Source organism: Sorex fumeus, unplaced genomic scaffold, assembly GCF_029834395.1.
Source record: "Sorex fumeus unplaced genomic scaffold, SorFum_2.1 ptg000029l, whole genome shotgun sequence".
In the NCBI taxonomy this organism is placed as follows: domain Eukaryota; kingdom Metazoa; phylum Chordata; class Mammalia; order Eulipotyphla; family Soricidae; genus Sorex; species Sorex fumeus.
Window position 1 is genome coordinate 4,235,864 of NW_026606086.1, and position 21,220 is coordinate 4,257,083.

General features: G+C 57.2%; 1 protein-coding gene across 1 annotated transcript in view; it reads left to right on the forward strand.

The window, feature by feature from the left end:
- The first annotated feature begins 595 nt into the window (after positions 1-595).
- Positions 596-21,220, forward strand: part of LOC130024606 (CAP-Gly domain-containing linker protein 1-like) — a 58,437-nt gene continuing 37,812 nt past the window's right edge. The window contains 10 exon segments of the mRNA XM_056115312.1: positions 596-680; positions 1,417-1,958; positions 2,908-3,032; positions 4,183-4,405; positions 7,912-8,086; positions 8,089-8,108; positions 8,461-8,564; positions 9,669-9,813; positions 10,019-10,813; positions 13,134-13,337. Of these exon segments, the coding sequence (XP_055971287.1) occupies positions 596-680; positions 1,417-1,958; positions 2,908-3,032; positions 4,183-4,405; positions 7,912-8,086; positions 8,089-8,108; positions 8,461-8,564; positions 9,669-9,813; positions 10,019-10,813; positions 13,134-13,337 (2,418 nt within the window).

The window sequence follows — 21,220 nt, forward strand, 5'->3', positions numbered from 1 at the left end:
CCCTTTTCCCTGGCAGTTCTCAGCCCATAGAAAAAAGTGTGCCTGTTGCTTGCCTTAGCTTCTACGTGTAACCCCGGACCTCTCACACACACACATACACACACACGCACACACAAGACCAGCCATCACTGCTGAGTCACCTGCCGGCTCGTCAGTGTCTGGACGGGGAGGTGGTCAGTGACACTCGCGGTGCTCAGGGATGATTTCTGGCTCCTGAATGTGTTTGTTGGTGGGAGTGATGGCAGGGAGGGCGTGAGGGTCAGCTGCCCGCAGGGCAAGTACCTGTCCCCTCTGCTCTCTGGCCCCGAATCGGCAGTTGTTTGTTTGTCTGTTTTGGATTGAGTTTTTGCGCAGGAATGACACTTGGTGGGCTCAGGGGGCTGTGCGGGAGACTGGGGGTCGCACTCGGGGTGGCGAGTGCCAGACTGGCAGCTCTCTGGGCTCCGGAAGCTGCTGTGGTCGCTCGCCTGAGACAGACTCTCTCCTCTGCTCTTCAGAGATTTAGTCCTGAGAACGAGTGTGCCTCAGAAGGCCCCACAGTGGGCTCGATGGTCGGGGCCTGTTAGTGGCCGCGGGATCGTCTGACCGCCTGACCATGAGTCTGCTGAGGCCCAGCGGGCTGAAGGCCCCCACCAAGATCCTCAAGCATGGGAGCTGGGCCCTGAAGACACCCTCGGCCGGTAAGTGCGCTCAGCCCAGGCCAACGGAGACTCATTCCCACCCGGGAACCCCATCCCGAGTCCTCGCCCGGGAATGGCTCCCTGAGCTGTAGACATGTCCGTGGCTCTGGGGACAGCTCTCACACACGAGTGTCACGTTCTGTGAGTTTAGTGTCACGGCAACCGGTGACAGCTGAGGCGACCAACCCGCTCCCTTCTAACGGCTAGCTCCCTTGCCCGGGCTTGGGGACAGGCTTAGGGAGGTGGACTCACCTGGACTAGAGGGCCTCATTGCCGGCCAAAGCCACAGTACAGTGGGGAGGGCAACTGGCACCCCATGTGACTCTCCACCCTCAACCTCACCATGAGTGACCCTGAGCGGAGAACCAGAAATAGGCCCTGAGCATTGGCTGGGTTGCTCCCCGCCCAAAAGAAAAAGAAGATGGGCCAGTGGACACAGCAGAAATAAGACACTGGGTTCGAGCTTTCACCTGGCTTGGTCCGTAGTATCACGGGGTGTATCCAAAGATTTCCCCTGAGCTGCCCAAAGTATGACTGCGGCCTGGGATGCTGCGGTAGGTGAGCATGTCCGCTTCATGGCTGGCCCGGCCAGGCTTCGCCACAAGCAGCCCCTGTCATTGGCTGGGAGTAGCCCCGAGCACTGCTGGGTGTCCTTCTCCCCCAACCACACTTTAACTGGACCTGCACAGGCCCTTCCTGTCCCTTCTGACCCTTTTGACCCTTTCTGCTGTTCCAGCGGCTGCTCCCGTTGAGAAGACCGTGCCTGGGGAGAAAACCCCCAGCGCCCCCTCCTCGGAGATGCAGGAGGAGTTTGTGGGCGACTTCCTGGTCGGGGAACGAGTCTGGGTGAACGGGAACAAGCCTGGATTCATCCAGTTCCTCGGGGAGACCCAGTTTGCCCCTGGTCAGTGGGCCGGGATCGTCTTGGACGAGCCCATCGGCAAGAACGACGGCTCAGTGGCGGGTGTGCGCTACTTCCAGTGCGAGCCGCTGAAGGGCATCTTCACCCAGCCGTCCAAGCTGAGTAGGAGCTTGCAGGCCGACGATGAGACCAACTGCCGGCAGCCAGCGCCTGCCGCCTGGGCCACACTGCCCCTGTCGGCCTCCGAGGCCCTTGTCGGCACCGCGAAGGTGCCCCAGTCCCCCGCGAAGGAGTCACCGGCCACCCCTCACATCAGCAGCCTGACCAGGACGGCCAGCGAGTCCATCTCCAACCTCTCTGAGGCTGGCTCCCTCAAGAAAGGGGAGCGGGAGCTGAAGCTCGGGGACCAGGTGCTGGTGAGTGCCGAGGGCAGAGGTCGCGGGTGGCTGTCCATTCGCCTGTCTGGTTCATCAGCTCCTCCAGACTCGCGGTTTGGGTGGAAGCACGAGCAGCCGGGACGCCTGGTCCTGCAGTTTCCAGCGTGATGGATGCGTGCGGGGATGCTGCCAGTTTTACCAGTTTAGCCAAAACAGGGTGGAGGGGTCATGCCGTGGGGAGGGGTCATGCTTTGCACGCCTCTGACCCGGGGTTTAAGTCTTGGTCCCATGTACAGTCCCCCAAGCACATCCCGGAGTGATCCCTGAGCACCAAGCCAAGAGTAAGCCCTGAGCACTCTGACTGTTACTCAAAAACAAACCAATGAACAAAGCTGGAAATCGGTTCTATTTCTCTGGTTTTCGATGTTTTTGCTTGGGGCGTCACAGGGTGGTCGCACACAAAGCACCCTTCCCCCGGTGCTCCAGCCCTGTTTGTCAGCATTCCTGTCAGTGTCCAGCGCTGTGATTCTGTTTTGCTCTGTGTCCCGGGAGCCAAGCGTCAAGCCAAGGCATAGTGAAGGAGAACTGGAAGATCGAACTCTGCGAAGATACGAGAACAGTCATTTTCCTTTAGCTGGTTTCTGGCTTAATTGTTCTCCAGCGGTGGGTTTGCCAGTGCTCCGCTCTCACACCCAAGGGGCAGCGACCCCCTCGCCACACCAGGTGGCTGGCCTGGGTCAGAGATTCCCGGGGGTGTGGTCAGCCAGGCCACCGGTGACAGCGAGTGGGTGTGAATGCCGCTGCCTTGCATGGACACTGAGCAGCAGCGTCTGCTCACCCTGTAGGGGTTGCGGGGGGAAATGGCACTTTGACCTCTGGGGTTTCTTCAGGAAATCCTGACTCTGAAGCCAGAAAGTTCGTTTGCGGGGGTGGGGGCGCTGTGCGCAGTCCAGGGTGCCTTACCCACGTCCCTCCATCCCTCTGGTAGGTGGGAGGCATGGAGGCCGGTGTGGTGCGCTTCCTCGGGGAGACGGACTTCGCCAAGGGAGATTGGTGCGGTGTAGAGCTGGACAAGCCACTGGGCAAGAACGATGGTGCCGTGGCCGGAACGAGGTGGGTCCCCCTGCCCCCCCCAGACAGCCTGGGGCCATGCACGGTGCCCGGAAGGCGCTGAGGGGACTGCAGGCCACTTCACTTGGTTCTTAGGCGGGGCCACTTCCGGTGGCACTCGGGGACCCTGCAGATTGTGGGAACAGCCTGGGGCCCCCACATGCAGCTGTGCTCAGGCCGCAGGAACCCCCCAGGCCTGCTGTCACCCTTCAGATGCCGGGGAGGCTGCTTGGAATCGCCCTTGGTTTGCGTGGTGGGGGTGGGCGGCATGCGAGCGAGTGTGGGTGTGAATGTATGAGGGCGTGTGTATGTGAGCGTGTGAGTGTGGGGCTGTGAGAGTGTTGGTGGGGGCGTGGGCATGAGAGTGTTGGTGGGGGTGTGAGCGTGTTTGTGGGGGAATGAGAGCGTGTCAGTGTTGGTTTGAGAGCGTGCAAGTGTTGCTTGGGGTGTGCGTGTGTGTGACTGTGGGGCTGTGGGTGTGTGGGAGTGTTGGTTGGGGTGTGAGTGTGTGTGGGTGTGGGAGTGTCGGTGGGGTGTGAGTGTGAGTGTGTGTTGGTTTGGGTGTGAGTATGTGTGTTTCTGGGGAGTGAGTGTGTGTCAGTGTGGGGCTGTGGACATGTGGGAGTGTCTGTTGGGTTGTGAGTATGTGTGTTTGATGGGGTGGGAATGTGAGAGTATGGGAGTGTTGGTTGGGGTGTGAGTGTGTTTGTTGGGCTGTGAGAGTGTGGAAGTGTGGGAGTGTTGGTTGGGGTGTGAGTGTAAGTGTGTGTTGGTTGTGGTGTTTATGTGTGGGAGTGTTGGTTGGGGTGTGTGTGTGTTTGTTGGGTTGTGAGTGTGTGTGAGTGTGGGCTGGTGGAGGGTATGATGTTTGTTGGGGAGTGAGTGTGGCGCTGTGGAAATGTGGGAGTGTTGGTTGGGGTGTGAGTGTGAGTGTGTTTGTTGGGGTGGGAGTGTGAGAGTGTGGGAGTGTTGTTTGGGGTGCGTGTGTGAGTGTGTTTGTTGGGGTGTGAGTGTGTGGGCATGTGGGGCTGTGGGAGCGTGTTCGTTTGTGGGGGTGTGAGACTCTGGGACTCAGTGGACTTCTAGGTCGGCGCTTGTGTCTCTTGGTCTCTTGCCGAAGGTGTTTTTGTCCCCTCCTCCTCGTTGTCCGCAGGTACTTCCAGTGTCAGCCCAAGTATGGCTTGTTTGCTCCCATTCACAAAGTCACCAAGATCGGCTTCCCGTCCACGACGCCGGCCAAGGGCAAGGTGGCCGCCGTGAGGCGTGTGATGGCCACCACCCCCGCCAGCCTGAAGCGCAGCCCTTCGGCCTCCTCGCTCAGCTCCGTCAGCTCCGGGGCCTCATCTGTGAGCAGCAGACCCGGCCGCACGGGACTAGTAAGCAGTCCCCCACCACTGCGGGGTGCTCGGGCCCCCACAGACTCCCACAGCCCCAGGGGCAAGAGGCGGAGCAGGAGCACGTGGGCTGAGCAGCTCCGGGTGGCAAGCGAGTGGCTTCCCAGCCACCACCAGTGACAGGAGCAGGGATGGGCCTTTCCTGGGGTGCTCAGGACTCCTCTCTGGCCTCAGGCCACCTTAGGGATGAAGTGGGGTAGCCGAAGGGGGCGCCTGAGGGTCAGAGCAGGGCCCAGAGACTCTGGGGAACGCTTGGCCCTTCATCTTGCTTCTTTGCTCTCTCCGTCTCTCCCTGCTCCCTCCTGTCCCTCTTCACCACTGTCCACATGCAGAGTGGCCTCGACTTCTGTCCATTGCGATGCCGCAATTCAAAGCTGGGGCCTCGTGGCTTCTCCCCTCACGTCTATCTGAGTCATAAACACTAAAGTGTGTCTGAATATGCAAGGGTGCCCTGAGATATTGTCCACAGGGAAACGGGCCCACGATGGAGAGGGTGTCCCGGGGGGCTGGCTTTGCTGGAGGCTGCGCTTCCTGCCGCCGCCTCTGCTCCGTGCATTGACCCTCGATGTGGAAGAGGAGGGAGTGAGTGTGTGTGCAACGGAAGATACAAAACAGATGACACGGAAACGGGAGCCTGGAGGCCACGCACCGTGGGCACAGGCCTGGGGCCAGTCCTGTCTTGCTCGACCACCACCAGGTTTCCCTGCCCCACCTGTATCCTCACGTCCGACTCCTCCTTCCCTTCGCCTCACCATTTAGGAGGAGAGCAGACTCAGAAGCCCCTCTCCTTCCCTCGCGAACCAGCCCATTTGTGGAATTTGGTTTTGTTTTTCTGCTTGACTGTGGGCCATACCCTACAGTGCTTCAAGGGGCCGTTTGCAGTGCTGGGGTTTTGCCGGTGCCTCCCACCTCCAAGCAAGAGCCCTACGCCTGAGACGTATCTCCAGCCTCCCCCCGCTATCTTGTTTGGTTCTGTTGTGGGGTCACCCTTGGCAGAGCTCAGGGCTTTCTCCCACCTCTGTGCTCGGGATTATTCCTGGCGGGCCTCCGGGATTGAGCCTGGGCAGCGCTGGGGCTTCGCTCTCCAGCTCTTTGGCCCCTGCCTTGCATATCTTTATGCAGGGTGGAGCTCACTCCTAAACTGAACATCACCGTTAGCGTCTATGACGGGAATATAGAAAGATTCTGTGTGACTTCACGGAAGTATACCTCGACAACATAATTCCATAAGTGCCCACACAAGCGTTCATACACACAGTCACTCATACATGTACACGTAGTGCATACCGTATATACACAGGCTTATGGGTATACACACACAGGCACATACATGCATAAACACAATGCACGGATGCACACAGGTGCGTGTAGACATTCGCACTGGAACATACATGCACGCATACATACATGCACACGGGTCCGTGCGTGCCCTGTGGAGGCCTCCCTGTTCGTCTGTTGGCTGAGTTGCTCTTCTGAGGTACCAGGCTCCCACAGAAGGCCTGGCCTTGCTGGGATGGAGCCTGGGGCCTCACAAACCACACGCAGGGCAGAGGATTTGGCATCAGCATCCTGAGTTCAGCTCGTGGCCCCGACCTTGCCCAGCCCCTCAGCACGCGCCTCCCCCCATGCTAGGGGTGCTGCTTTCTCCCTGCTCCGGCACCTGAACCTCACAGTCTCGTCTCCATAGTTGGCTGAAAGAAGCCCATCGCTCCTGTGCTGGTTTCCTCAGGGAGCTGTCTCGGGCCCAGGAAGTGCGTGCGTCTGGCCTGCCCCACCCGCTTAGGCCAGGAGGCTCAGGGAACACCGCCGCCTGCCTTTCCTAGTTTTTATTTTTGCTCTTTGGGGTTCACCTGGTAGTGCTCAGGGACTCCAGGCGTGGTGTTTGGGGGCTGCTCCCGGTGGAGGGGTGTTGAGCCCAGGTCTTGGTGTAGACCCCCAAGGCTGGCAAGCTCTTCCCAGCCACCCCTTGAAATCTGAGTTGACTGCAGTTCCCGGGAGCACTGCACATGGCTGGCCCGAGAGCTCGTGTGCTCCTAGAAATTTTAGTTATTATTTGGTTTGGGGGGCCACACCCAGGGGTGCTCAGGGCTTATTCCTGGCTCTCTGCTTGGGGGGTGGGGTCACTCCTGATGGTGCTGGATCTTGAACCTCTGCAAGCACCTTCCCCCACCCCCCCAACAGACTCTTTGGGCCTGGGGAGGGCATTTAATCGGAACAGATATACTTTAAGTGTATCGGGAAATCACGGCCAGGTCCTTACGCACAGGCAAGGATGATCCCGCTCTCCGGACAGAACCAGGTGGCTCGAGAGCTCCCAACAGGCAAAGCAGCAGTGGACAGCCTGGGCCCTGCTGGGCCCGTCGGTCAGGAGGCATTTGGCAGCAGCTCAGATGATGCGGGGAAGCGGCAAGAGAACCTGCGGCTGGACTGCAGCAGGGCGATGGAACAGGGATGGCCGGGCAGAAGGAGCGGAAGTCCTGGCCATCGCCGCTGCAGCCCCCGCCACCGTGTGCCCGAAGAATGAAGATCAGGTCCCGCCTTGGCCCCTCCTGCAGGGGCCGTTGTGCAGAGAGGGATCTGGGTCTGCAGAGCGACCATGAGTGACCACGAGCCCAGGATAGAATGGACAGGACCCCTGGTCCCAGCAGCCCTTCAGCCCACTCCCCTCCCCTCCTCACTGTCTTTGCCTCTTCTCTCCTTCCCTTTGTGCTTGGTCTTTCCCTGAGCTGCCCTTGCTGTCCTGCTCGCTGGGCGTGAGCCCTCACACATTCTCACCCACCACTTTTTCCTTTTTTTTTTCCTGGACTTTGGCCATGCCCCAGCAATACTCAGGACTTACTCTGGACTCTGCACTCAGGAGTCACTCCTGGTGCCCTCGGGACCCTATGGGGTGGGTACCTGTTATCCAGCTCAGGTCAGCGGCGTGCAAGGCCAGCGCCTTTCCCGCAAGTTTATCATTCTAGCCTCTCATCCCCCATTTTCGAAGGCAGATGGCACAGGGGTCTTTTATAGGGTCGCACCCAGTGACCCCCGGGGGCACGGGGCCATTCCCAGAGACAAAAGTCTCTGGTTACTGCTATTCAGGCATGGGGCGGGTGCCCGGGAGAGCGAGGTGAGCTGGAAGGAAGAGGAAGAGAGAAGGGACAGGCTGCCCAGGGAGACCCTGACGGACCTGCAAGGCTGAAGATGCTGGAGCTGGACTCAAGCTCAAGTCAAGGGCTCATCCTTAAGGAAGCTCAGGCCAGAGCGGGCTGTGGAGGGGGCTGCCTCCGGCTCTGCAGAAGAGCCTCTGGATTCCCACGAGGCCCGAAGACAGTGGAGCCCAGGTCCCGTCCAAGGATCTTTCGGAAGGTTTCAAGACGTTTCTGCTGAGAGTCGCTGGCCTATATGCAAGGATGCAGCACTGCTGCATGTGCTTTGCCGAGGATCACCGCGTGCATGCCCGGTCGGCCGCCCCCATCCCCTTCACGTTTCTTTTTCCTTTGCAGTTGCCGGAAACCTCCTCCCGCTACAAGCACAAGATCTCCGGCACCACGGCCCTCCAGGAGGCGCTGAAGGAGAAGCAGCAGCACATTGAGAAGCTGCTGGCCGAGCTGGACCTGGAGCGGGTGGAGGTGGCCAAGGCCACGAGCCACGTGGGGGAGATAGAGCAGGAGCTGGCCCTGGCCGGAACGGGCACGTCCAGGTGACGTCTGTGCAGACGGCAGTGCCGGGGCCGAGAGACGCCGGTGGTAGAGGCTGGGCGCGAGCTTGGTGCTGGCGGTGCAGGCAGAGGCCATGGGTCCCCGTGTGCCGTCGTTGCGGTGGCGTCCGGCGTGTGGTTTGATCGCATGCGCCTTCTGCTCGCCCTGTGGGGGTTTAGGGAGTGCCGAGTTGTCCGCGCCGTGCTTTCGTGGTGTGGTTCCCCTCTGGCCTTCCAGAAACGCCGTAGCTTAGGTGGGAGATGCATTTAGCTTCCGTGGTGACAGGTGGCGATGCCAGCCCACAAAGGGCTGTTGGGGGCGGGCGAGGCCACTCACGGGCCGTTGCCTCTACAGCACGTCCTGGAGCTGGAGGCCAAGAACGACGAGCTGCGGGCCATGCTGGAAGTGACCGACTGGGAGAAGGTGGAGCTGCTGAACCAGCTGGAGGAGGAGAAGAGGTGAGGCCGTGTCCGGAGCTGGGGGCTCCCTCGGGTGGGGCACTCCTGGCCTTCCAGGGCTTTGAGAACCAGAAACCAACGGGTGCCCAGTCCTGAGCGCGTCCTCACCGGGAGGGCTGGGGGGGGGGGGAGCTCAGTGGAGCCAAGCCACCCCCGGCCCTCCCTGCTGTGTCCACCTGGCCTGGTATTCAGGAGGCCTGTCCTGGGTGGCAAGGAACTGTCCTAACCCAGTTGGGCCCTCTGGGAGTCCCTGTGGTTAAGTCCCAGTCGGGAGGAAACCCACAGTACCCATGGGGCACGACAGCAGACAGACAGGGCTCAGGCTAGGCTGCAGACAGACGGACGTGGTGCTCAGGCCGGGGTGCAGACAGACATACATGGGGCTCAGGCCAGGCTGCAGACAGACGGACGCGGGGCTGAGGCCTGGCTGCAGACAGATGGACACGGGGTGCTGGCCGAGACCGCCTTTTCAGATGGGCTCCCGGCAGTGTGGTGCCCAGGGGCACTGCCAGTGCCTGGCTCAGCCCCTCAGCTCCACATGCCGACTCGACAGTCACTGGGAACCCCTCCCCCCCGCCCCCGAGTCGTTGGCTGCTTCTCCCCCAGGGGGTCAGTTGTTGTCCCAATGTGGGGACAGGCGCTGGCTGGGAGGGACTGGCAGGCGCCGCGGGTCAGTTTTTAACCACCTCTGTTAGCTGCGAGGCAGAAAGGGTTGATATGACACTGCACTTGGTGTTGGCTTGGCCTAGCTTCCTCCTGTAGCCTGTGTGTCCCACCCAGTGTTCGAAGGTGAGGGGACTCGCTGACTTTCTTTTTTTTCTTTTTGGGTCAACCCAGCGATGCTCAGGGGTTACTCCTGCTTCGGCACTCAGGAATTACTCCAGGCATTGCTCCGGGGTCCATAGTGGTATGCTGGGAATTGAACCCGGGTCGGCCACGTGCAAGACAAACGCCCTGCCTGCTGTACTCTCGCTCTGGCCCTCCCCGACTCTCTCAGCCCTCCTGTGTGTGGAGCCGGGGGCTGGGTCAGGCGCATCTACAAAATGGTGGCCCTCATGGGGGTCAGCAGTGACGCCCCTCACAACGTCTCCCTCTCCCCCACAGGAAAGTGGAAGACCTCCAGTTCCGAGTCGAGGAGGAGTCCATCACCAAAGGCGACCTGCAGGTAAAGCCCGGGCAGGTCCCGGAGGCTTGCAGGGTGCAGGCAAGGATGCGGGGCGGCCTGGCCGACCCCGCCGGGACCACTTCTGCTGGAGACTCCGAATCAGACAGGGATACCTGGGGTCATGCACCTGGCAGGGCCCGGCTGACACATCTCTGCTCCTTGGGGCTGGAGGCTGCTCTTGATGAGCGTTTTTCTCTCGTTCTGACAGTCGGGTCTATGCCTTTGCCTCAGCTTTGATTTTCAGTCGAGCAGCACAAATCAAATCCTTTAGAACCCCATTTTTTGGAAGCTTTTCCTTAAAACAAGAAGAAGCAAAGAGTCAGTTTGGAAAAGAAAAATTTCTATTTCTGCTTCTTTTCCTTCCTGTTTTAAGTTCATGGAAATTTTGTTTTCCCACCAGAAGGAGGTGAAGTCCCTGCAGGCGGCCTCCGAGAAGCTCGCCAAGGAGAACGAGTGCCTGAGGGCCAAGCTGGACCATGCCAACAAGGAGAATGCGGACGTGATCGCCCTGAGGAAGTCCAAGCTGGAGACGGCCATCGCCCCGCACCAACAGGCCATGGGCGAGCCGAAGGCATCCGTGAGCCAGGGCGTGGGCGCCGAGGCGGCCGAGCTGGCCGAGCTCAAGATGCAGATCGAGAGGCTACAGTTCGAGTACCAGCAGGAGGTGGAGAGCCTGAAGGCCCAGCAGGCGGCTGAGCGTGCAGCGCACGCCTCCGAGCTGCAGACGCTCAGGTCGCGGCTGTTCAGGACGGCCCAGGAGCAGAAGAACAGCCTGGAGGCCGCATGGGCCAAGCTCGAGCAGATCGAAGACCAGCACCTGGTGGAGATGGAGGACGCCCTGAACAAGCTGCAGGAGGCGGAGACGAAGGTAAAGCACCTGGACGGGTTGCGGGCCGTGTGTAATCAGCAAGCCCAGGCCCTGGCCAATGCCACGGCACAGCTGGAGGCCACCCAGCAGAAGCTCTTGCAGCTCGATGGGCTCTGGAAGGCCAGTTCCGAAGGTCAATTGGGAATGGAGAAGCTCAGGCAGCAGCTCCAGGTGGCTGAGCGGCAGATTCAGGAGTTAGAGAATGCAAAGTGGGCCGAGAGCTGCAGGTTGGTACTCGGGCGCAATTGCCCACTTCCACGCTCGCTCCCTGCATGCTGTGTGTCAGTCTGCTCGCCGCCATTTTCCGGCTTGGTGCTGACAGGTCTTCCAGTCACGTCCCGTGCGGTTCCCTCTGATGGGACTGAGAAGGAGTCGGCATGATTCGGGGGCTGTCAATGGTCCCCAGCACCCGGATGCCGTGCTAGCCTTGGCCCCGGTTAATCGGGCCCGTCTGGGGTCTTTCTGAAACAGAGAATTCTTCACGAGGCCAGTGAGAAAACAAGATAGGAGCCTCCAGAGCAGACCTCTGCCCCCCACCCCTTGGGCCCGCTGCATACTCGCCGAGTCTGCCCAGACACTTGGGCTCGAGTCAGGCCGCGAGGGTCTTTCCCTGACCTTGCTGACCACCTGCTCGTGTGACGGGCTTTGCCATCCTCTCCCCGAGGTGCCTCAGTTCCCAGCTGGTGCTCGATGCCTCTGAGCCTCTGAGCTCCCTCAGGACTGGGGACGTGGCCCATCTTGGTATTTCTCATTGCCAGCCCCTCCCTCCCTGCAGCACAAGCCCCCGCCCAGTCCAGCAGAGATTTCATCCCTTTCAGCCTTTAAGGGGTACTTGGGCCAAGTCCGCCTTCCAGCATGGCCCCCTGCTGGCCACAGGCATGGACTCTCATGGTAGCCCTGACCCTGGGGAAGGACGAGACAGTGAGATCTGGGCCAAGCCGAGGAAGCTGCAGTTCTCACCAAGGAGCCCCGAGAGATGCCCTTTTCCTCCTATAGGATTGTGGTGGCAGGGACGTGCCCTCACCCCCCCCCCCCGCTCCTCCGCGCTGGGCACTTTGTTGGAGAAACTTCTTTGTTGGCCAAGATGGAAGGGCTGTGGGCTTTGTAGACAGGACTGACAGACATAACAGAAGGGCCCCGAGATCCCCGGGAGTTCTTCTCAGGACTCAGGACTCCTTGGCTGGCATTCCAGAAACACTGGCTGAAACAAATGGAATCAATTCCTAGGACACAGCAGGGGATAGCTGACCGACTTGTTCGCATCAAGATGTAACAAACGTCAAGTTTGTGTGACTGCTGTCTAGTGGATTAGAGTTTCTTCATTTTAAATTTCATATTGAAACCCCTCAAACTTTTAAAGTCACAGGAAAGAAACTACAAGAAAGTAAATCTTGGGGGCCGGAATGATAGTACAATGGGAAGGGCATTTGCCTTGCACGCGGGTTCGATCTCCATCATCCCATAGGGTCACTGTCATTGTCTCTACCCTCCCGTTGTTTATCGATTAGCTCGAGCGGACCCAGTAACGTCTCCATTGTGACACTTGTTACTGTGTTTTTCATATTGAATACGTCACGGGGAGCTTGGCAGGCTTTGCCGTGCAGGCGAGATACTCTCGGTGAGCTGGCCGGGTTACTGACAAGGAGAAATTCCTGAGCATTTAGGGTGACCGAAAAACCCAAAAGAAAAAAAAAAGATAACCTTTTTTTCCCTTCCTCCCCTCCCTTTCCCTTTCTTCCCTGTTTCCTCCCTCCCTCCTTCCTATCCTTAGCTTCCCTCCTCCCTTGCTTTCTTCCTTCTTCCTCGCCAAGCTATGCTCTGGGCTCTGGGGTCCTCCCGCCCAGCAGTAGTGGGGCTTTTCAGCTTGTGGACCGATCTCAGTCTTGCCCAGTGGTGCTGCAGTTCTAACTTGGGCCTGGTGTGTACTCCAGCCCTTTGTGCCGTCTCCCCGCCCCTGGAAAGTCAGTCTTTCTCATAGGCTTTCTTATTTTCTGGTCACGCCAAAGTTAGGTCTAGAAAACACCTCTGTTTGGGCCGTTTTCAATAACCACTAGACAGTCATCACCAGAACTGCCGGCGCCAAGGCCTTGGCTTCGCAAGCTTCAGGCAATCACGCTCACCTCACGCCTCTGTTCTTTGGGGTTGTGTTGGGTCATGGGCTTCTCATACGTGTTTTCTGTTTTGTTTTCCCCTTCCCGTTCCTATTTGTCTCCTTGGTCCATTCACTCTATCCTTGTGACTCTGGTAGGCCGATAGCCTGGCCGAGGAGCTGCAGGGGAAGGGGCTAGCGCTTCGTAGTCTTCAGGAGAACTTGAACGAAAGCGGCAGAGCTGAGGGGCCGTGTGTGCACGCGTGTGTGTGTGCATGTGTGTTTGTGTGTGCATGCTGGTGAGCAGAGTAGAGGGGCCGTGTGTGTGCGTGTGTGTATGTTTGTGTGTTTGCGTTGTGTTCGTGTTTGTTCGTGTGTGTGCGTGTGTGCTGGGAGCGGGCAGGGGGCCGGCGGCTGACGGTGGCCCCCGGCTCCCCACAGGAGGAGAAGGTGGACGTGAGCCGCAGCCAGTGCCAGGCTCTACAGGCCGAGCACGCCAAGGCCAGCGTGGAGATCCAGGGGCAGCACGAGGAGGCGCCGCAGGCCCTGCAGCAGCTGCTGTTGCAGGCGAAGGAGAAGCTGCAGGCAGTGCAGGCGGAGAACGGGAGCCTGCTGCGGGAGGTGGCTGAGCTGAAGACGCAAGCCGACAAGGCCAAGGTGGGTGGGCGCAGGGCAGCGCCGCGGCTGATGGCGGCCGTGGCCCGTGTGTGTGTTGGTGCCCGGCCGCTTTCCACCGCGCACCGCAGCCAGGGCTACGTCTCCTCTCTGGACCACCTGCTGGCCCAGTTCTGTGGCCAGCAGCCTCGTGTGCATGCTCAGGTCAGTCCCACTCCGGTAACATGGCCGCCAGCGGTCAGCTGCCCAGCACACACCAGTAGCCTGCTGCGGCTCATGGCTGCTGAGCTGGACAGAGAAGATAGCCCTTGCTGCAGAAAGTTCTGGAAAGTACATGGCGGTTCAACTGTGGTGTGCATTGAGACTCAGAAATGAAAACGCACAACCCGTTGCTGACGGGCAGGGAGAGCAGGTGAGGGAGACCCTGACCCGTGTGTGGCCAGTCCTCCTGGAGCCCCTGGGCCCCTCCCAAATGACTGCAAACACTGCCCTCCCATTGCTCATCGATTGGCTCGAGCGGGCCCACTAATGTCTCCATTTTGAGACTTGTTACTGTGTTTGGCAAGCAAAAACTGTTGGCTTCAGTCTCCAAAGCTTGGTGGATTCGTCTGGATTTTCTATAAAGTGTATAACTTTGGGGGCTAAGTCCATTTCCTGCCTCTGTGTGTCCCTGTGAAAATCGTTTGACAAGCAGTGGTTGCTTTTCCCTTCCCCTCCTGCACAAAGTTCCAAAACAAAATACTTTTTGTAGTTCTTTGAATTGTATTGAAAACTAGTTTTTGAATGCATCCCTTCTAGGACAGAGTGATGGATTTTGTAATAGAAGAATTGAAGTGGGGGGAAAAATCTTATGCCCCAATGTCAGGATCCAACTGTACTTACACCTTCCGGGGAGCTGTCAGGAATCATTTCAGACGGCATTTCAAAAATCAAATCGGCTGATAGTAGAATGGGTAGGGTGCTGCCTTGTACTCGGCCAACCCGGGGTTGATCCCCAGCATCCCGTATGGTCCTCCGGCCCTGCCAGCAGTGATCCCTGAACACAGAACCCTGAGCGAGACCCGAACACCAGCAGGTGTGGGGCCCCCATCCACAAAATAGGCAGGTAGTTATGTTGACGCTAAGAAGCTAACTGTGTTTGAGCCTCTCCATCCTGCCTGTGTGTGTACATGTGTGTGTGAGTGTGTGCGCGTGCGCGTATACACGCGTGTGCAGGTAAGACTACTCTGCCATTTTCATTTCTGGTATTTAGGCCACATGAAGTGCTTGGCTTGCTTGTGCCTGCTTGATCTCATTCTTGTTTCCATTCTTCCCCGCTTTTTGTTTCTGCAGTCCTTAACTTGCTTATTAAGCTCGGCCAAAGAAGACATGGAGCTGATGTCAGAGGATCGCAGGGCCCTGAGGTCAGAGAATGAATTGCTGGCGAAGGAGAAGCTCTGTCTGAAGTCCGAGAGAGGGTGGTTTCAATTGAAACTCAGAGAAGCGGAGGCCAAAAACTCTTCGCTGCGGGAAGAGCAGAGGAAGCTCTGGCTGTTGAACCAAGCGATTCGCATGGATAAGGAGAAGGTCATCGAGGCCAGGTGGGCCGCAGAGAAGCTCTGCCAGCAGGAGCGGCTGGACCGAGAAGCCCTCGAGGCGGAGAAAGAGAAAGTGCTGGAAGAGGGCAGGGCGGTGCAGGAGGAGCTCCAGAGGGTGGGCACGGAGAAGGACGCACTGCAGGTCGCCAAGCTGGGGCTGCAGGCCCTGGTGGAGGAGCTGCAGATGAGCAAGAGCAGCCTGGTGGCCGAGTGCAAGAAGGGCCTGGAGGAGAGGGGCCAGCTGGAGGAGCATGTCAAGAAGCTGGTTCTGGAGAACCTATCCCTGCCCAAGGACAAGGACAACATCATCCAGAAGCTGCAGTGCTCCTACGAGGAGCTGGCTCAGGATCAGAAGTCGCTGGTGCAAGAGATCGAGGAGCTCACGGCTGAGAAGTAGGAGGCTGCCCGCGTGGAGTCGGCCCTGCGTGAGCAGCTGAACAGCCTTGGCTCTGAGAAGGAGCTGCTGGGCCAGAAGGCCACTAAGCTCCAGCGGCAGCTGCACTGGCTGCTGAAAGACCAGGCGCTGCTGGAGGCGCAGCAGACCGAGCTGCTGGCAGAGCGGGAGGCGTCCCTGCAGGCCCTGGCCTCCCTGGAGGACACCAGGAACACCAATGCGATGATGCAGAGTAAGGTGGGTGATGGTAGTGACCAGGGCTGTGTAGGCTCGGCCTCAGCCCTGAGAGAAACCATATCCTGGGCCATAGTGATAGCACAGCGGGGAGGGCGTTTGACTTACACACCGAATTCCCAGGTTCAATTCCCGGCATCCCATATGGTCCCCTCAGCACCGCCAGGAGTAATTCCTGAGTGCAGTGCTAGGTGAGCCAGTGCCCTCTGACCTCACAGCCCCACTTTCCCGGCTTGAGTGACTGCTGACAGCCTGAGCTGTTCGACCCTAGCCAGGAGTGATCCCTGAGCACAGAGCTAGGGTTTTTTCCCTACCCCACCGGGTGTGGCCCCCAAACAAACCAAACTGACTACCCACAAAGGTTCTAGATAAGCATGTATACATACACAGACATGTATATATGTATATATGCGTGTATGCTTCAAAAGAGTCGGGAAATATCTACCATTTAAAATATCCGAGAATGATGCTGGAGCAATAGCATAGCAGGTAGGGTGTTGGCCTTGCACATGGCCAACCCAGGTTCCATCCCCGGCATCCCATATGGTCCCCGAAGCACCGCCAGGAGTACTTCCTGGGTGCAGAGCCTGGAGTCACTCCTGAGCAACGCCGGATTGTGACCCAAAAACCCCCTCCCCAAATTAATTGATTAATTAAAATAACAGAAGCCAAAAAGAGGGAAGCTGAGGAAGAAGGGGCTGTGCTCCCCTGGCGCCCATGAGAAACAGGGGCCGCGCACATGCTGCCGGAACCCCACCCCCACACGCTCCCAGCACAAGAGGTGATGCTTAAGGAGTGAGAGGCCCCATGGAGAAGGACACATCCCTTCAGTCAAGGGGTCATGTCCTTGCCAGAGCCCTCCAATGCCCTTCCTCTTGCTGCTCTCCCAGAACCTGGGCTTCGGGCTCCCATCACATTGGCAAATCTTCACTTTGCCAGAGTCGAACACCACTTTGGAGGGCTTCTTCCCTGCCAGGAAGGTTCAGTTGCAAACGGAAACGCCCACCAGCATGTGGCTGTCCCAGCCTCTTTGCGCATGCTCTAGGCCCAGAGTTGGGGGAGTCTCGTCCTCTGGGCTGCCTTCCTGCTTCTTGCTCCTGTCAAGGGAGAGAGCTGGGTGGGGTCCTCCGGGGTTTGCACACTTGGCTGCAGTCCGGTGCCTGCACCTACCATCACCAGGCTCGGGTCTGGCCTGCAGCAGGAGTCAGCCTTGGGGCCTCCTTGATGTCTCTCCTTCCCCAACCCCCCTTCCATCCCACCCGTGTCTGCAGCGCTTTATCGTTTGAATCCTCTCTGAGGAAGTGGACCATCTGGGTCCCAGTGCCCTGAGGAGTTCCCGCACACCCTCACTTCCTGCACTTCTGTACTTAACAGCAGGTGGCCCTGGAGGGCACTTGTGGGCTGAAGTGAACTTTGCATGTGGGCTGTGCAGGTGGACCCTGTATGGGTTTGTTGGGAACTGAACATTTCCATGTTTTGTTTTGTTTTGTTATGTTTTGTTTTAAGCTGGAGGAAGAGAGATCTGTGTTTCTTGGCTGTAGTGTGGGATGGCCTGGGCACTCTCAGAGACTGGCCATCAGAACTTGCCCTGAGGGAGAAAAAGAATCAGTCTGTTTTTCTGGTTTTATTTACACTTTCTTTGGGAGCCACACCTGGCGATACTCCAGGCTTCCTCCTGGCTCTGCACTCAGGAATCACTCCTGGCTGCTCTCCGGTGGCCCCTATGGGATGCCAGGGATCAAACCTGGGTTGTCTGCGTGCGAGGCAAGCACCTTTTCCGCTGTGCTATCACTCAGAACCAACGCGCCTGCCAGTTTTCAAGTGAAACATGAATGTTTGTGCCTACAGTCATGCTTGCTTTTGTAAAGTGGGATTTCCCCCCGCCCCATTCATTTGAAAGAAGTGAGTTTGTCTTTGTAGGAGAGGGAAGACCCCTCTTGACTCCCTGCTCTGAGAAGAACCGAGGGGTACCAGCATCTCCTCCTGGGGTCTTCCCTGGGCACCCGGGAGCTTGCGCTCAGGAAGGGAAAGGGGAGCTCTGGCTGCCTCCAACCCTGGGGCGGGGACTGGAAGCGGGGCCCAGCCTCCTCTGTGGCGGGCTCCCATGGCTCCCGCAGATGGCTCACCGTCTCACGCTCTCCTTGAACACAGATTGATTTCCTGAATTCCGTGATTGTGGACCTCCAAAGAAAGAATCAGGACCTCAACATGAAAGTGGAGATGATGTCCGAGGCGGCTCTCAAAGGGAACGGGGACGACCTCAACAATTACGACAACAACAACTTCGGCCCGGCCACCTCATTCTCTGCACTCTGCAGAAATCTCCAGCAGTTCCTGGATTAGATAGCAAGCTACTTGTGAAACACCTACAATAACCAATTTACTGTCTTTACAAAGTTTACTTTTTTTCCACTGTGTTTTTAGATGACTGTATGATGAGAAATTCAACATTAATAATTTTCGATTTTCTTATCAGAAAAAATTAAATGAAGGACCTGAACCATCAGAAGGTGATCATCCAATCTGAATCTATTTATGTTCATTTGAATGTTTTCTAGTTCTGTAAAACGTGATAAATAATGTACCATCAGGGCTACATGGATTATAAGAACTTCTATAATTGTATATATGCTTTTGATATATTTTTCTCTGGAGATTATCAAGTGTCTCACCAGTGAAAGATCGTAATCCATTGACATTTTGAGTAATAAACACGATTGAAATTGTTTCACAAACTATGTAAAGCAGTATTAAAATTTGAGCAAACAATGTTCTATATCTACTTGAATAAAATTATTTCCTTTTTGCCAGTGATAACTGATTATTCTCCGGTTTATTTATAAAAGATTTTTGGCTAGCAATCAAGAACTATAGAGTCAAATAAGTCAAAGAGTTTCTACAATGGAATCCTGATACACCAATTTCTTTTTGTTTCTTTATGTTTGTGCCACACCTGGTGATGTCTTAGGGCTTATTCATGGCTCTGCACTCAGGAATCACTCCTGACAGTGCTTGGGCAGACTATACGGAACGTCAGGGATTGAAGCCAGATTGGCCAAAGCACATGCCCTACCAGCTGAACTATTGCTCTGTGCCTGTATACCATTTTCTTAAAAGTGTTTATCTTGGGCTAAAGAGGTAGTACAGTGAGTAGGGTTCTTACCTTGCATGTGGCTGATCTGGGTTCAATCGCAGGAATCCCATGCAGTCATCTGTGCCCCGGCAGGTGCAATCGCTAAGTGCAGAGGCAGGAGTAAACCGTAAGAAGCACTGGGTTGGGGGTATGGTGCCACCAGCAGGTCAGTCTGTACCTGTGAGGCGAGTGCATCAGCAGCCTGATGGCGCCTTCAGACTTCCAGGTACCCCCAAATTGCTGCCATGCCTTGGGCCAACCCCCAAAAATTTGGGGCAGAGTTTACCAAGAAAATAAACAGGCAAAAGTTACATACATAGCACAGAGGGTAGGGCGTTTGCCTTGCACGCTTCCTACACGGCCGACTAGAGTTTGATTCCTACGCCCCTCTCGGGGAGCCTGGCAAGCTACCTAGAGTATCTCACCTGCATGGCAAAGCCAGGCAAGCTACCCTTGATGCATTCGTTATTCCAAATACAGTAACAAGTCTCACAATGTTACTGAGCAAAATTGATAAATTGATGAACAATGAGAGGACATTGACAGTGACATAAAATAAGAAGGGAGCCTGAGGCTAGTCAGGGTCAGATACACAGTATCCCACAGTTTCTTTCCTTTTGTTCCCACCTGCAGTGCTCAGGGCACGACTCTGTGAGTGCTGGGGGTGTGGTTCTGTGGCCTGTGAGGAAGGCTGCGCTCCTGCTCCTCCTGCATCTCTCAGCCTCCTGCCCCCCCTGCCTCCAGCAGCCCTCCTCCCAGTTGAAACTGTGAGTTCCGGTGGCGGGGTGGGTGACTCTGGTGCCTGATCCAGGAGCTTGGAATCAAATCCGTGGACTCAGACCTGCTAGGCCGGTGCTCTGCAGCCCAGTTACACCCCTGCCCCCAAACTTTATCTATTTAGCTTGCCCACTCCTCCAATCTTGTTTTTTTCAAAAATTTTTGTTTGATGTGCACACCCTGGATCTCGGGTCCAACCCCTGGCTCTGCGCTCAGGGTCACTCCCAAGTCCCCTTGGGGAGTCCTTAGGGTGCCCGGGGGGGGGGCGGTGGGTCCTGGTGGGCCTCGTGCAAGACAAGCGCCCTCCCCGCAGTAAATCGATTCTAATCCCGATGCACATCGCTCGGGTGGAAGCTGCTTGGGACCCCACGGGCCTGTTTGGATCCCTCGGGCCCCTACGCAGCGGTTCACCCATTCCCTGCTGGCCGTCTGCGGTATCGCAGTTCGGAGCCCGTGTGGTCTCTTTGCCGCGGTGCGCCCACCCTCTGCTGGCCGTCTGCGGTATTGCAGTCTGGAGCGCGTGTGGCCCCTTTGCTGTGGTGGGCCCGCCCCCTGCTGGCCGTCTGTGGTATCGCAGTATGGAGCGTGCGTTCAAGGTGGGAGGTCTGTGAGTTGTGTGTGCGCCTGCAAACCCACCCAGTCTGCCTCCCATGGGTGCAGTCGCTGAGCCCACCCCTGCTTGCACCTACAGGAACCATAGTGACATTATGGACCTGAAAGGAGGAGACACAGGATGGAAGGACTCTTTCCGTGTTTTGGGGCTCGTAGATACCAGGATTTGCTCGAGCGGGCCCAGTAACCTCTCCATTGGAGACTTTGTTGTTACTTTGTCTGGCATATCGAATACTCTGGTAGCTTGCCGGGCTCTCCGAGAGGGGCGGAAAAATCGAACTCCGGTCGGCCATGTTGGCCGCTTGTAAGGCAAAACAGTGACACTCTCTGTGACTGTCCACAGCTCCCCAGCGGCCCAAAGCTCACCGTGGTTGTCGTAGACTCTTTGAACAATCATTTATTCTCTTAGAAACATGGGGCCGGAACGATAGCACAGTCGGAGGATTTAATCCTGACTCTGCATTCAGAAGTCGCTCCTGGAAGGCTTAAGGCAAACCTATGGGATGATGGGGCTCTAGCTCCAGCCAGCCTCGTGCAAGGGAAACCCTCTACCCAATATGCTCTCTCCAGAACCTTCCTACTACGGTTCTTCCTTCCTTAGGAAGGGTTCTTTGGTTATTGTTTTTTTTTTCTTTTTTAGTCAAAACTGGCCAAGCTCGGTGGTTCTTCCTGGCTCTGCACTCAAGAATTACTCCTGGAGGTGCTCAGGGGACCCTATGGATGCTGGAAATCAAACCGGGGTTGGCCGCATGCAAGGCAACCCTCCTCGCTGTACCATGCTCTGGGTCCAGGCTCTGCAGAAGCGTCTTCAAGATTAGGGGTTAAGAGTCAGCTGAAGGGTTGCAGCAGAACCTAGAAAGGGAAGCCGTCTGAGCCCTGCCCTCTTCTGGCTCAGCTACTTCCCATCCTCTCAAGTCTCCACCCATCCCCCAGCTCAGAGGCTCTCTCAGACCAGACAGTCTGAGTGTTCTGGAGCTTCAGTACATTGGCCCTTGGTGAATTATTGGGTCAAGCCCTGGGCAAATCCAGGGAGGTCTCGAAGATGCAACCTTTGTTTACTTTGGTTTCCCCTGACAAATGACCTTCACAGCCTGAGTGACTTAGCGACTTTCCCAAAAGTGCTTCCTTCACAGAACCAAGAAAACTTCCCAGGGCTTTAGAGATAGTATTGAGTGAAGGTGCTTGTCTTGCT